The sequence below is a fragment of the Gymnodraco acuticeps genome, unplaced genomic scaffold (assembly GCF_902827175.1).
Source record: "Gymnodraco acuticeps unplaced genomic scaffold, fGymAcu1.1, whole genome shotgun sequence".
Taxonomy (NCBI): domain Eukaryota; kingdom Metazoa; phylum Chordata; class Actinopteri; order Perciformes; family Bathydraconidae; genus Gymnodraco; species Gymnodraco acuticeps.
In genome coordinates, this window is record NW_022990865.1 from 936,502 (window position 1) to 949,334 (window position 12,833).

Genomic DNA, 12,833 nt, shown 5'->3' on the forward strand with positions numbered 1-12,833 from the left:
CATAATCTTTGTGCGTTTCACCGAAGCATTCAACCCACCAGTGTTCAAAGAGAGTATCCTGACCGCCTGTCCACCACCAGTCCCTGTACCAGTTATATTAGCCATGACACTGCATACAGCATCGAAGGTGTAAGATCAGCCTTAGAACATCCACAACTAAAAATGGAGAGAACAGTGTACATAAAGATGACAAAACAGAATGTAATTGAAACAGCTGCCTCAAACAAATGGAAACCTGTAGCCCCATCAAGATAAATGCCCCACCCTCTCCCTCCCATCCTCTACTCCTTCCCACCTCCTCCCATGCCCTAGACCCCCTCCCTCCCCACCCCTGAGCTCCATCTGCCAATGAAATTGGCAATAACTTCCCTACCTGAATCATCTCTCCTTCTTCAAGGTGTCTCAGTACCCACATCATGCAGATACAACCTCCTTAGTAAGTGTAACAATTGTGAACAGCAAATGTTAACAAGAACATTGCAAAAGTGCAAGAACATCCCGGGTATAGTGTAAATACAAAAATGAAAACAATTAAATTAAAATAGATGTAAACATGTCACATCGTCTGCTGACTTGGCCGAGCAACGTTAGTTATAAAAGAAATGACGTCCCAACAGAACGACGGCTGTAAAGTGCCCAGAAACAATTGTGAACAGCATGAGTTAACAAGGACATTCGAAAAAGTGCAAAAAACACCCCGGGTATATAGTGTAAATATACAAATGTAATCATACAAACAATAAATGTAGACAACATGTCGCATTGTGCGCTGTCATGGCTAGGTAACGTTAGATTATACAATCAATTGTGTCCCAACATAACGGTTGTAACGTACCCAGTCCACCATCAATGCAGCGCCAGCGCGGTTTAGCCTAGCCTAGCTTAGCTCAGCCACCACTAGCCTAGCACAACATCAGTGGTTAGTTAGCCGGCTCGCGTTCATAGCCAGCTGCAAAGGCTACAGCCTCCAGGGGCGAGGGGAACCTTTTCTTAGCCCCACTTCCAAGTGTGATCTGCAGGCGAGCAGGGAACAGAAGAGCCGGTCTGAGGCCTAGGTTGTACAGCTTTGACATGATGTCTCGGTATTTCGCCCGCTGTTCGAGAACCTCCTGTGTGAAGTCCTCGTAGATCTGCACTGGTGTCCCACGGTAGCGGAGATCCCCTCGTCTCTTGCGGGCCTCCCGGACAATCAGGTCCTTTACTTGGTAGCGATGCAGTCGCAATATCACAGGTCGCGGTCTCGTCCCTGGCTGCGGCCTAGCAGCCGGCGCTCTGTGTGCACGGTCCAGCTCGGGAGGGGATGAGAGAGTTTCATTGCCTAGCAGCTCCACCAAAAATTCAGAAAAGAAGGTTGTAGGCCGGGGTCCCTCAATAGACTCAGGAAGTCCAATGATTCTAATGTTATTTCTGCGGCTCCGACCTTCCAGATCTGCGGTCTTCGCAGCTAGCTTAGCATTGCTATCTGCTAATACCGCACACTTCTCCTCGAGTATACGGAGTCGCTGATCTTGCAGATTGGCATTGGTCTCAAGAGAGTCTATTTGTTCCCCATGTTCTGCTACTGTGGTCTGCGTTTGGTTCAGCTTCGCCTCCAGTACCGCAAAGGCAGCTTTGAAATCAGCTGAAATGCTAGCTCTGTGCTCTTCAAGCAGGCTAATTATGCTAGCCATGTCCGCGCCAGCAACTTCACTTGCACTTGAGACAGCAGTTTCGGTCTTTTTTGCCTGTTTCGTCTCCGTTTTCAACGCAGGTTTCGGCATCACATCGGCTTGTTCTGATTTATAGTCCAAATTATGTTCACACAATACGGGTTTAACTCAACTTCGGTGGTTTTAAATTAAATGTAGAAAGTAAAATCGTGGGAGAACGAGACAACGCAGCCCTCACATGTTCGTCCAACCGGAAGTCCAGAATGTACCATTTTTGACCAATTATATGTCAGATAAGCTACTGAGGCCTGCCTGTTTGCCTGGCACATCAACACACACACACACACACACACACACACACACACACACACACACACACACACCACACACACACACACACACACACACACACACACACACACACACACACACACACACACACACACACACACACACACACACACACACACACACACACACACACACACACACACACACACACACACACACACACACACACACACACACACACACACACACACACACACACACACACACACACACACACACACACACACACACACACACACACACCTACTGTTAGTCCAACAACGCCCTTTGCTGGCGGCATATTCATTACAACAGACACATATACACTCCCTAACCCTAACCCTAACCCTACTGTTTATTTGTAGATATCTCCTAAAGCCTACAAATAAAGTGTGAAATGTAGGCCTGTTACATATAATATTGAGCGATATATATTATACACAATGTTCTGCTTTCTGCACTGACCTCAGCAGCTGTTCTCACTGTAAACATCGCCTCACAATGAAAGCAGTTGTATTGAAAAAAAAATAGCCTAACATCCAGGGGACATGTGATTAGTGAGTAAACAAACGGTAAAGGGTAGAAAGTCTGATGCACATTTGATCATCTCACATAACTTATAATCACAACGGGAACAGTTTGCAGAGCTGTGCTTCGTTGACAGAAGTCCAGCCATGCGTCACGCCTCTTTTAAACATCACTGTTGGCTGAAATCGTCTCCGGAGAATACTTCAGTGTACCCTCGGTTATAGCTCCTCTAGAGACACTCCTCTCTCCTCTGCATCAGTGGACCCTCGGTTACGGCTCCTCCAGACCGCCTCCTCGATAATCGATCCTCGACGAGCCTTTAGAGAAATTGTTTTCCTTCGAGACGGCGCGCCGACATCCGTTTCCGGGTCGCTGCCGGAGGACCTGGGAGTCTGGGACGCGAAAATTATAGAAATGAGAAACGGCTCATTTCCCAGGACTCGCGCGCGTCTGCTTGACGCCGGGACGACCGGCTGCCCTCCCCGACAGGCACACGGACGCGAGGGCCCGCTCATCACTGCGCGCACATCTGCAACCGCAGTTTTAATTATTTTTGTTTTGTAACTAACTATGGCCACGTTTTGTTCCAGGTCATTCTTCTGTTACTTTTTTCACTTTTTGTGACGGAGAGTCATGCTCAGAGGAGTGACCGCATTGTTTACTCCTGTGAGCAGCTGATTGCGCTGTGTAGACCCGTGCTGCTGCCCGGAGCCAGGCATGACATCCCGGGGGAGCTTCGGAGGCTAAAGCAGGGCTGCAGGGCTGGAATCAAGCGGAAGATGAAGAAGAAGAGGAGATACAAACCTTCCGTACCGGCTATTATAAAGGGGAATGTGAGGGCTTTGGGGAATAAGATGGACGTGCTCGGCGTGCTGACGAAGACGTAGTGGGAATACCGTGAGTGCAGCATCATGTGTTTTATGGAGACATGGTTGCACCCGCTCATCCCGGATAACAACACAGCTCTCCCCGGCTTCACGAGCATTCGGGCGGACAGGGACGTTATTCTGAGCGGTAAGAAGAAAGGAGGATAGATTGCACTGTATGTGAACAAACGATGGTGTAGCCCGGACATTGAGCTGTTAGCTGTGGGATTACGCTCATTTTATCTACCCAGAGAATACCAGTCCGCCATAGTAGTGAAAAAACACAGTATATCTGCTATATATATGACTTTCAGTCGTATACTTGAACAAACATACCTTTGGGTAATTTAGTAGGTGGTGCATTCCGCCCCCAGGCGTACATAATGGATGCCTCATCCTCACAGGTGCCTTGTACACTTCCACAGTCCCTTCAGAGACAAAACAGCTCAGTCAACACCTCATTAAAGAAACAGATAGAATACGAGGGCATTCAAAGAGGCAGTGACTTCCTTTTTAAAGGACTAGCACACAATCAGAGCAGAAATGTCTGAGGGTGCATCCCACAGGATCTGTGCACCTAGTGAAAGCCACTCTCCTGCGCCATCTTGAAGACCGTCTCAAAGCTATTCTGCTCTGTGCAGATTAAAGAAAGGAAGGATATTTGAGGAGCAATGAGCGAGGACACACCAGAGCTGCCTTCATATAAATCTTTACCAGCCGGCGTGGTGTATCAGTTACTTGCTTTAGATGTATGTTACTGTGCCATACTAAGTTTGTAGAGTAGCTAAAAACAAAAAGGGGGCAATATAAATAAATGAGTACAATTTATATAGAAATGTACTTAAGGGTTGTGGAGTCATTTACGTCTAGTATTCAATCCTCCTTTAGCTCTGTTTAGGTCTAAATGATCCACTTTGTTTGCCAGTAGTATCTTTATGTGTCTGCTGCTGTTGGATGCTGAGCAGGTAATGTACATTGGGTTTATCAGAGTTTATTGTATGTATTGTTTACTGCCTGCTGCTGCTGCTGCTGCTGGAAAGAGTAAATGTCTGCCTGCCTGATGACAGAGTGGTCGCCAAACTTCATTGCCAATAAGGGCGAGTGGCTAGTTGACATATCATTGTAAAAGTCAAAATGATATTCTTCCAAAGTCTATTTTGTGTCTGCCTAACCTTTGATTTGGAGTACTGGGGGTCTGTTGCACCCCCTACGCCTGGTCTTATGCTCACCCAGTTTGTACATGTTGTTCTAAGCCTGATCTAAGGGTTATGTCAGTTGCAGTCTTACAAGTCTTCTTCTCCTTAAGGCTTTGTGTAAATAAATATACATTCAAATCTAATCAAGTAGAAAACATGTATGTAGTCTTGGTCGTGGTTAGATACAAGGCCACAGAGCTCCCCTTCTTAAGTAACTCTCTCGCAAAAAAAACTCTGCATGATTTTATTCTATAAAAATAATCTGTGTGGAAGAGACTAAGGCCACATTTACTGTTATCTACTGATAACTAACAGTAGTGCAATAATATGTAACTCAACCAAAGTGCTAAAACCCATATGCGTGTTTACTTTGGCACTAACATTAACCGTATGTCTGTGTACGTTTATTTATTGAATTCAATCTAAACATTTTTGATTTCTTTAAAAGTCAGTGATTGAGATATTTTTCTCGAATTGAAAGCAGATGTAGATATTTAGGTGAAATGTGTAGGATCTAGTGTCATTTTCTGTAAACAGTGTAAGATAGGCCTGCATCATTTGGCTCATCTCCTCTCACCTGCCACCAAACTGCTCTCCAGTTGGAGTGAATACACCCCTTATCTCTCACACTCAGATACAGTGGCCCATCTGCCTGCTGACCCCTGAGCCAGTCATCATGTTCTGTCTGCTGCACAGCCCAACACTACCTCTTCTTAACCTAACATGCCTCTGTGTCAGTCCACCTAGTTACATCATACCAGGAGAGAAAATACAAAGCTTCGTAGAGCTGAGGTGGTGATCATTAGTGCACCGAGAGACCTTTATAGCAAATAGGTTGGGTATTTGTGGGTTTTGAAATTGTACACCTGGCATCAAAAGATGTGAGCAGCATGTCCACCATGTCAGCAGACATAAAGGAGGAACAGGCTCTTTGTCAAGTGTTTTCAATTTGCTTTGAAGAAAAAAATGTCATAGCAGTGAATTGATTCTGGTAACACTCGTGAGTTTTGACAAACTAAAGCTTATAATCAAACATCCACATTTCATACTGGAAGCTATTTGAACCAGCTATGAAATGGTGTGTAATATGTTTTGCTGGAGCGTTTCACACCACTAATACAATAAAAAAACGATGCTGCTAAAGGAGGTTCTGTGGGCAGCGCTGCGATTATCCATGATAATGCACCAGTGTGAAATGTGACATTACCAGTAACTGCTGGTGGACACGGGAGTCAGGCAGCCAAACAGAAGCATGTGATGAACTGTGTCCATACTGGCATGAGGTCTGAAGTCCACTGAAGAAGAGAAAACACTGTGGTTGAAATATGTTACATTTAATTACATACTTTACCTACTCAACACACTTTGGGTATGAATGAATTATCTCTGGCCATTTGTGTCGTATTCAGATTCATCAGTTTCATGAAATCTAAAATAAAATCCATACAGGCATTTACATCAAACTGATTGTTTTTTTTAAATGTGTGTCCTGCCTAAACTTGTCAATTACTTGATCGTACTTAATTTCATTTAGTTTTACATCAATAAGTACTGCTGCTGTGACTTTGGACTGTAGTTACCAATAACGCTTTTTTTTTTAAAAGATATGTTTTGGTCCAGAAAGTGCCTAAATTGATAGATGCCATGTTAAAAGGGGGAGACAGAGGAAAGGACTCTGTGTCCCTGGGCAGTTCTGGGCAGCAAAGAGCACATATGTTGACCTGTTGATCATTATGAGAGGGGCAGCCTGCTAAGTTTTATTATGACCAACACAAATGTCCCAATCATAGCTAATCCAGCGGTGGTCCCAAGGGGGTGCCAAGGGGTGCAATGCCCCCAAATATTAAGCCTTGAGCCCCCTCTTGAAATAATGATCGCTTAAATATTGTCAGCTAACTTTAAAGGCCTTTTTCTCAAAATGGTGTCTTGGTAACAATCATTATGTCATGTAAAATATTTTTTCTGAAAAGCAAACACAATAGGGATATCATTGGAAAGCTAAGACTATCCTCTTTCCAAATGGTTGGATGTGAATGGTATGATGGAGCATGTCACATATGAACAGCCTGCTCTAACCACTGAGCTAACCAGTGTCTGACTGTTGCATTTAAAGATGGGCTACATACTGTATGTTTTCTGTAAACTTCAATTGATAAGATAAGATAAGATGGATCTTTATTAATCCCCGTGGGGAAATTCAGTGGTTTAAACAGCAACAGGGTAAGAATGAAAAACAGGACAGCACAGATTCACACAGATTAATAACATTAAAGATAAAATCAAAGTAATAATGATAATAAATAAAAATTACAAAAAACTATGAAATAAGATTTTAAAGAAAATATACTCACCAATATAAGCATCTTGACTAGTTGGCACCGAAAATGCTGTGCACAGGTAAGTGTCCGACTGAAACATTAGAGAACACAATGGTTCTATTTGTTACAGTCATCATTTGTGAAATGTTCAGCAGCAGAACTTCATGATGCATTCTTTTGAAAGTACAAAGCACAAAGCAAAACAGAGTTATGTGTACAGCAGTGTTTCCTTCAGCTAGCCTGGTATTTACCAGACTTCGACCAGAATAATCGGTAGATGATCCAATTGTATTCTCTCTGGTCATGTTGTCAGGTAAAATAATTAGCTGTAAAGCACCATTTGAAGCGTTACATTTTGAAATAGGATGAACAGAGCCAGCAGCAGGCCACACACACCTGGACTGTCTGCGGAGCGCCACCAAACCTTTTCATTTAATTTATTCATGTATTTGAAATACATAATTTGATAATCCAGTATATGATTAAAGTGTTGTAAGAACACAGAACATGCATTAATAGTTTAAGGAGAAATTAGGTAATTTATATAGTAGCCTATAAAAGCTGACGCTCAACAATTATCAGCGGAGCTAACTATAATTGTGGTTTTTGTGAACTTCCCCTCCGTGGAAATACAGTTTTATTTTTCCCTAAACCACCTTCTCCTTCGTCAGTTTTTAACCCTAGTGTGAGCCAGAATGCTCACAATTATAAATCATTATTTTTAAAAGAACAGTATGAAACAAGATGCACCCGATCTTGATCTGTAAACTGTCTTTGCTCCGATAAGTAAACACCAACGGGGGAAACAGAAGAAGACAGACAGGAAGTAATCAGTGGCCCAATTTCAAACCACACCCTACCCCGTTCGTGATGGAGTGAACTCTGGCCGTTTCTCAATGTTGAGTATACCTGCTGCAGAGCCACTATTTCAAGTATACTACGTCATCGAGTAGCGCCGAATACTGGGCATTTAACATGCATTTAAACAGTCCTTTGGCGCTACTCGATGACGTAGTATACTTGAAATAGTGGCTCTGCAGCAGGTTTACTCTACATTGAGAAACGGCCTCTGTCTGTAGTCAGGTGGAGGGTGTTAAAACAGTAGCAAGCTTTGGAACCAACTCCCCCCCTCCTCTGGCAGAAACAGGAAATGCCGTAACAACGGTTTGAAATCAGCATCCCTTGCACAAAAAATAATAACTCAAATAAAACTCAAAACATCTTCAGTGGCGTTTTTTTTTATAAACCTCTTTTTGTTTTTTTATCTGATGTCTATCAAACTGCTTGGTCTACAGTCCCTGTAAATATACACAACTTTATAATCAAATGAAAATGTTTACAGTTTTCTAGACTTGACACTGGTACAGTATATGATCCTAAGTTTAGAAAATACGAGGTAACCATGAAGTTGTTAACATCTGTATGACGATATTAAAGGTCTGTTGTGCAGTTTATCAGCAAATGTTAGCAGGAACTGTTTGTAAAAAGCGTGACGGATGCAGACTCGCTGCTGGAGGGCTTGATAACCCACTACCCGTCGCTCTCCCTCCATACTCGTTGGTTTGGAACAGCACGCCCTACCCCTCCGTTTTCGCGTTCGCGCGGAGGGTCCGCCACATTAAGTGCTGTTCCAAAGCAACGAGTGTGGAGGGGGAGTGGGCTATCAAGCCCTCAAACAGCGAGTCTGCAGCGGTGCTGACTTGAGACCGGTCTCTACCTGTCAGGAAACACGCTGTTTACAAGTAGTTCCAGCAAACATCCACTGATAAACTACGATGTTAACAACCTCATGATAACCTCATATGTTTTTAACTTAGGATCAAACCTGTGTTTAGTCTAGAAAAAGGTAAATGTGTGCATTTTATTATAAAGTTGTGTATATTTACAGACTGTTGCAAAAACTAAGAAGCTTATAAACATCAGGTTTAAAACTAAAAGAGCTTTGAAACACAATGAAAGATGTTTGGAGTTTTATTTGAGTTATTCATTTAAACTTTTTGTCTAAGAGATGCTGATTTGAAACCGTTGTTACACACAGTTACGGCATTTCCTGTTTCTGCCGGAGAGGGGAGGCCGTCCCAAAGCTTGCTGCTGTATTTACTCCCTCCGTCTGACAGGAGGGAGCCTCGTTGAGCTGCGAGTGTCACTCACATTACATTACATTACCAGGGTATATGCAGGAATCCTGAAGTCAAATGTAAGACCTTTTAAGACCTTTTTTAAGACCCTTTCCATACATTTGAAGACCTCATCGCCACTTGGAGTTTTAACCGGTTACATTGGCGACACACTTCACCTCACATTTACTATGTACAGTATTGATTGTCCTTCCTCCTTATCTTCAAACCATTTGGACGCAAACTTGCATTTCCCCATAACGATGTTGTTTAACAACCGGCGTAAACGGACCTTCGCACGCTATCAAGCAGTGAGCGTGCAATGTCCCAAACTACACAGAATCACACTACACACCTACGCAATGATTACACTTTAGAATACAACCTCTTTGGACAATTTATATACTTATTGAAAACAAGCTACAAACATGTAATACCTTGGAAAATGCCGTTTAATACTTTTTAATAGCCTTCATTTTCGCTAAATAGATAGAGATAATTCATTCAAACTTTTAATACTTTTTTAAGACCCCGCGGACACCCTGCTTACATGTCACTTGTTAGACGCTTTTATCCAAAACGACTTACATACTCAGTACTGTGAGCAATCCCCACAGGAGTTTGCAGTGAAGTGTCTTGCCCAGGGACACAACGACATGCTGACTGCAGTGGGATTTGAACCTGTGACCCCCTGATCTGAACACCAACGCACAACCCACTGCACCACACGTCTCCACTCCATGGAGTTCACTCCGTCACGGAGGGGTAGTGTGTAGGGGTAGGGTGTAGGGCGTGGTTTGGGATTGGGCCTCAATGTGGTGTGCCCTTCATGCGAATAAGCAAATGGAGGGGTGGTGTGTAGGGTTAAGTTGTCGGGGGCGGTCAGGAATTGGGTCACTAACAGGAACAGCAGAAGAAGACAGACAGGAAGTAAACACTAATGGGAACGTGAGCCCTTTCTCATTTCTCAGGCCGATTCCAAACCTCCAGGCCCAAATTCCTATACCCTACCCCTATATATACTACCCTTCCGTTTGAGGGTCCGCCGCATTAAGTGCTGTTCCAAACCAACGAGTGTGGAGGGGTAGTGGGTTATCAAGCCCTCCAGCAGCGAGTCTGCATCGGTCCATACTTCACCTGCTGTGCTACCTGGTCGACCAACGCTGTGTCCGTCAGGAAACAGTGTTTACCATTAGTTCAAACATTCACTGATAAACTGCACAACAAGATAGACATTTAATACCGACATACAGATGTTAACAACTTAATGGTTACCTCATGTTTACCTCTTTGTATTTACTTGTCATACATGTCTAGTGTAGAAAATTGTTGACATGTCAATTTGTTTATAACGTTTTATTTACAGGCACTGTTTCAAAAACCAAACAGCTTAGAAATATCCAATTTAAAAATAAAAGAGGTTTGCAAAGAAAAAAAAGAAAATGTGAACAGACTTGGACAGTTACAGAAAACCTTGATCAGTGCTATCATCGTAGTTCAGCCATTGGTACGCAGTAGAACCGACAATTTGTCTTTGCGAAAGCAAAACAAATCCTTTTCTAAATCTATATTGTCAAATCATTGATTTATTTAGCAAGTAGCCCTTTAAAAATAATACAATTATAATAATAGTTATAATTAAAACTGCGGTCACAGAAGTGTGCGCAGTGATGAGCGGGCCCTCGCGTCCGTGCGCCTGTCGGGTAGGGCTGTGCAATTTAATCGATCCTGCGATATATATCGATATTTTGTTTCCAGAGAAAGTATCGATATTTCAGCCTCAGGTATCGATACATTAAGTCCCATTCAAATCCCCCATGTTCCGCCTGGCACTCTGCTCGCTGCTCGCTGCCCATTCCCCCCCGTTCGCTTTGCATGAAGAGCGATTACGTCAGCCAGCCGAGCCGCTAGTGTCGCTGTATAGCAGGGGTGCCCACACTTTTTTGGCTGGTGAGCTACTTTTGAAATGACCAGCTCACCGAGGTCTACCAACCAAAAATAAAATCCCAAATTGCAAGGGTTGCTGAATAACACGTTTTATTTATACATGGGATAATAGGGCTGCAACAAACGACTAATTTGATAATCGATTAATCTATCGATTAATGAAACGACTAATCGACTATTCAGACTATTACTGTATGCCTTGCACAATTTCTCAAACGCTCTTGTTTAGCCATCAACTTTTAGATTTAGCTTGAGGTTGTTTTAGGCATGTGGAAACTAACAATGGAGACAATAAAATACATATATTATTAAATTAACTTAACAAAATGTTTACAAAATTAACATTGCTTTTTATTTAAATAAAATAAATTGTTTGTTTGTTTGTAGCCTTTATTTAACCAGGTGAAAGCCCCTTGAGATCAAAAGATCTCTTTTTCAAGGGTGACCTGCAAAAAAATAATATATATTTCACATCAAAAGAAACAACAATGTTTTAACAAATCGTATTAAATAATCTGATGACAGAACTGTAAACAGAATAGCTGAAACTTTAACAAAATAAAGAATAACTCTGTTACCTAATCATTAACCCATGTTTGTATCATTTTGTTAACTCCGTGTGGTGCTGCTAGCATACATAACACCTGACGTGGAAACGTTACTCGTGGATGGGGCTACAGAGCTGCTAGAAAAACAGTCGAACCCGGTGCATTCCTCCGTCTGAATGTGGAGCACTTTTGCTAAATGTTTCGACAAATTGTTCGTGTTACCGCCCTCACATGCTGAACTCTCTTGGCAACGAGTATTGTCTACATCGAGACGGGTAACATTTAACCACACCTTGGAGCGCTTCTCTCCGCCATATCCTCCGTGTGTGTGTGTGTGTGTGTGTGTGTGTTGCTGCATGTAGCAGCTGCTGTGTGTAAACTGCCCCGCCCCCTCGTACACAGACGGGAGAGAGATCTCGTCTGGATTGGAAAGGTCGAAAATACACCGACCATAGACGCATTTGTTTGTATTTTTGCATGTTAGAAACGAGTTGGCGACATTAAGACTGCGAGATAATGTTTGTGTAGCAATAATACATGACCTTTCTCTTTCTTTTTCGGAAGTCGCTGTCATATGCCTTGTGAATACTCCGATAATGCCTCTCCACGTTACCTTTCTTTGGCAGAGCGACGCTTGCTTTACAAATAAGGCAAATAACCTTTGAATGTGACATCACAAACAAATATTCTTCCTCCCATTCTGGGTGGAAGTGGTATGTTTTTAGCTTTTTGCTCGGTCCCGCACTCATTTTGTTGTTTGTCTCTAACTTAATTTGAGTTTTCCCGGCACTTGACTGATTTTGTATCGCTTTGCATTCTGGGTTAACAGACTGGAAAGCGATAGGTCGCTTTTTCTGTCAATCAAGTAAACTCCTGAATTAAGTGGCAGGGAGGCTAAGGGAGGAGGGATCAAAACCTGTTTTGTCTATTGTAACGGAGCTGGATTTTTTTTTTTTTTTATGAATGACTCGCGATCTACCAGCATTGCCCCCGCAGTCGACCGGTCGACCGCGGTCGACGTACTGGGCAGCTCTGCTGTAGAGCATTTCTAGATACACAGACGCCGGTGTCTTCTTCTCGCAGTGAGTGCGAAGCGGTTCAGGAGAATGGCGGCAAAAATTAACCCAGCACCTTCGTGCTTAAAAGCAGATGTGTGGGAGCACTTCGGCTTTAAAAAGAAGAAGGAAAGCGACAATTTAGATAAAACTATGGCGGTTTGCAAGCTGTGTCACACAAACGTGAAATACTCTGGAAATACCACTAACCTACGAACCCACCTACAACGTCACCACCCGGACAAGGTAATGCTAACAGAGGAACTCAAGTAGCTGCGG

At 43.0% G+C, this 12,833-nt stretch overlaps 1 protein-coding gene across 8 annotated transcripts in view; it reads right to left on the reverse strand.

Moving 5' to 3' along the window:
* pam (peptidylglycine alpha-amidating monooxygenase) overlaps positions 1–12,833 on the reverse strand; it is a 208,794-nt gene that overhangs the window by 167,576 nt on the left and 28,385 nt on the right. For all 8 annotated transcript variants that reach the window (XM_034233276.1, XM_034233268.1, XM_034233271.1 and 5 more), the window contains 3 exons: positions 6,921–6,978; positions 5,777–5,864; positions 3,710–3,801 (listed from right to left, as the gene is read on the reverse strand). In XM_034233276.1, the coding sequence (XP_034089167.1) occupies positions 3,710–3,801; positions 5,777–5,864; positions 6,921–6,978 (238 nt within the window). The remainder of the gene's footprint in view (positions 1–3,709; positions 3,802–5,776; positions 5,865–6,920; positions 6,979–12,833) is intronic.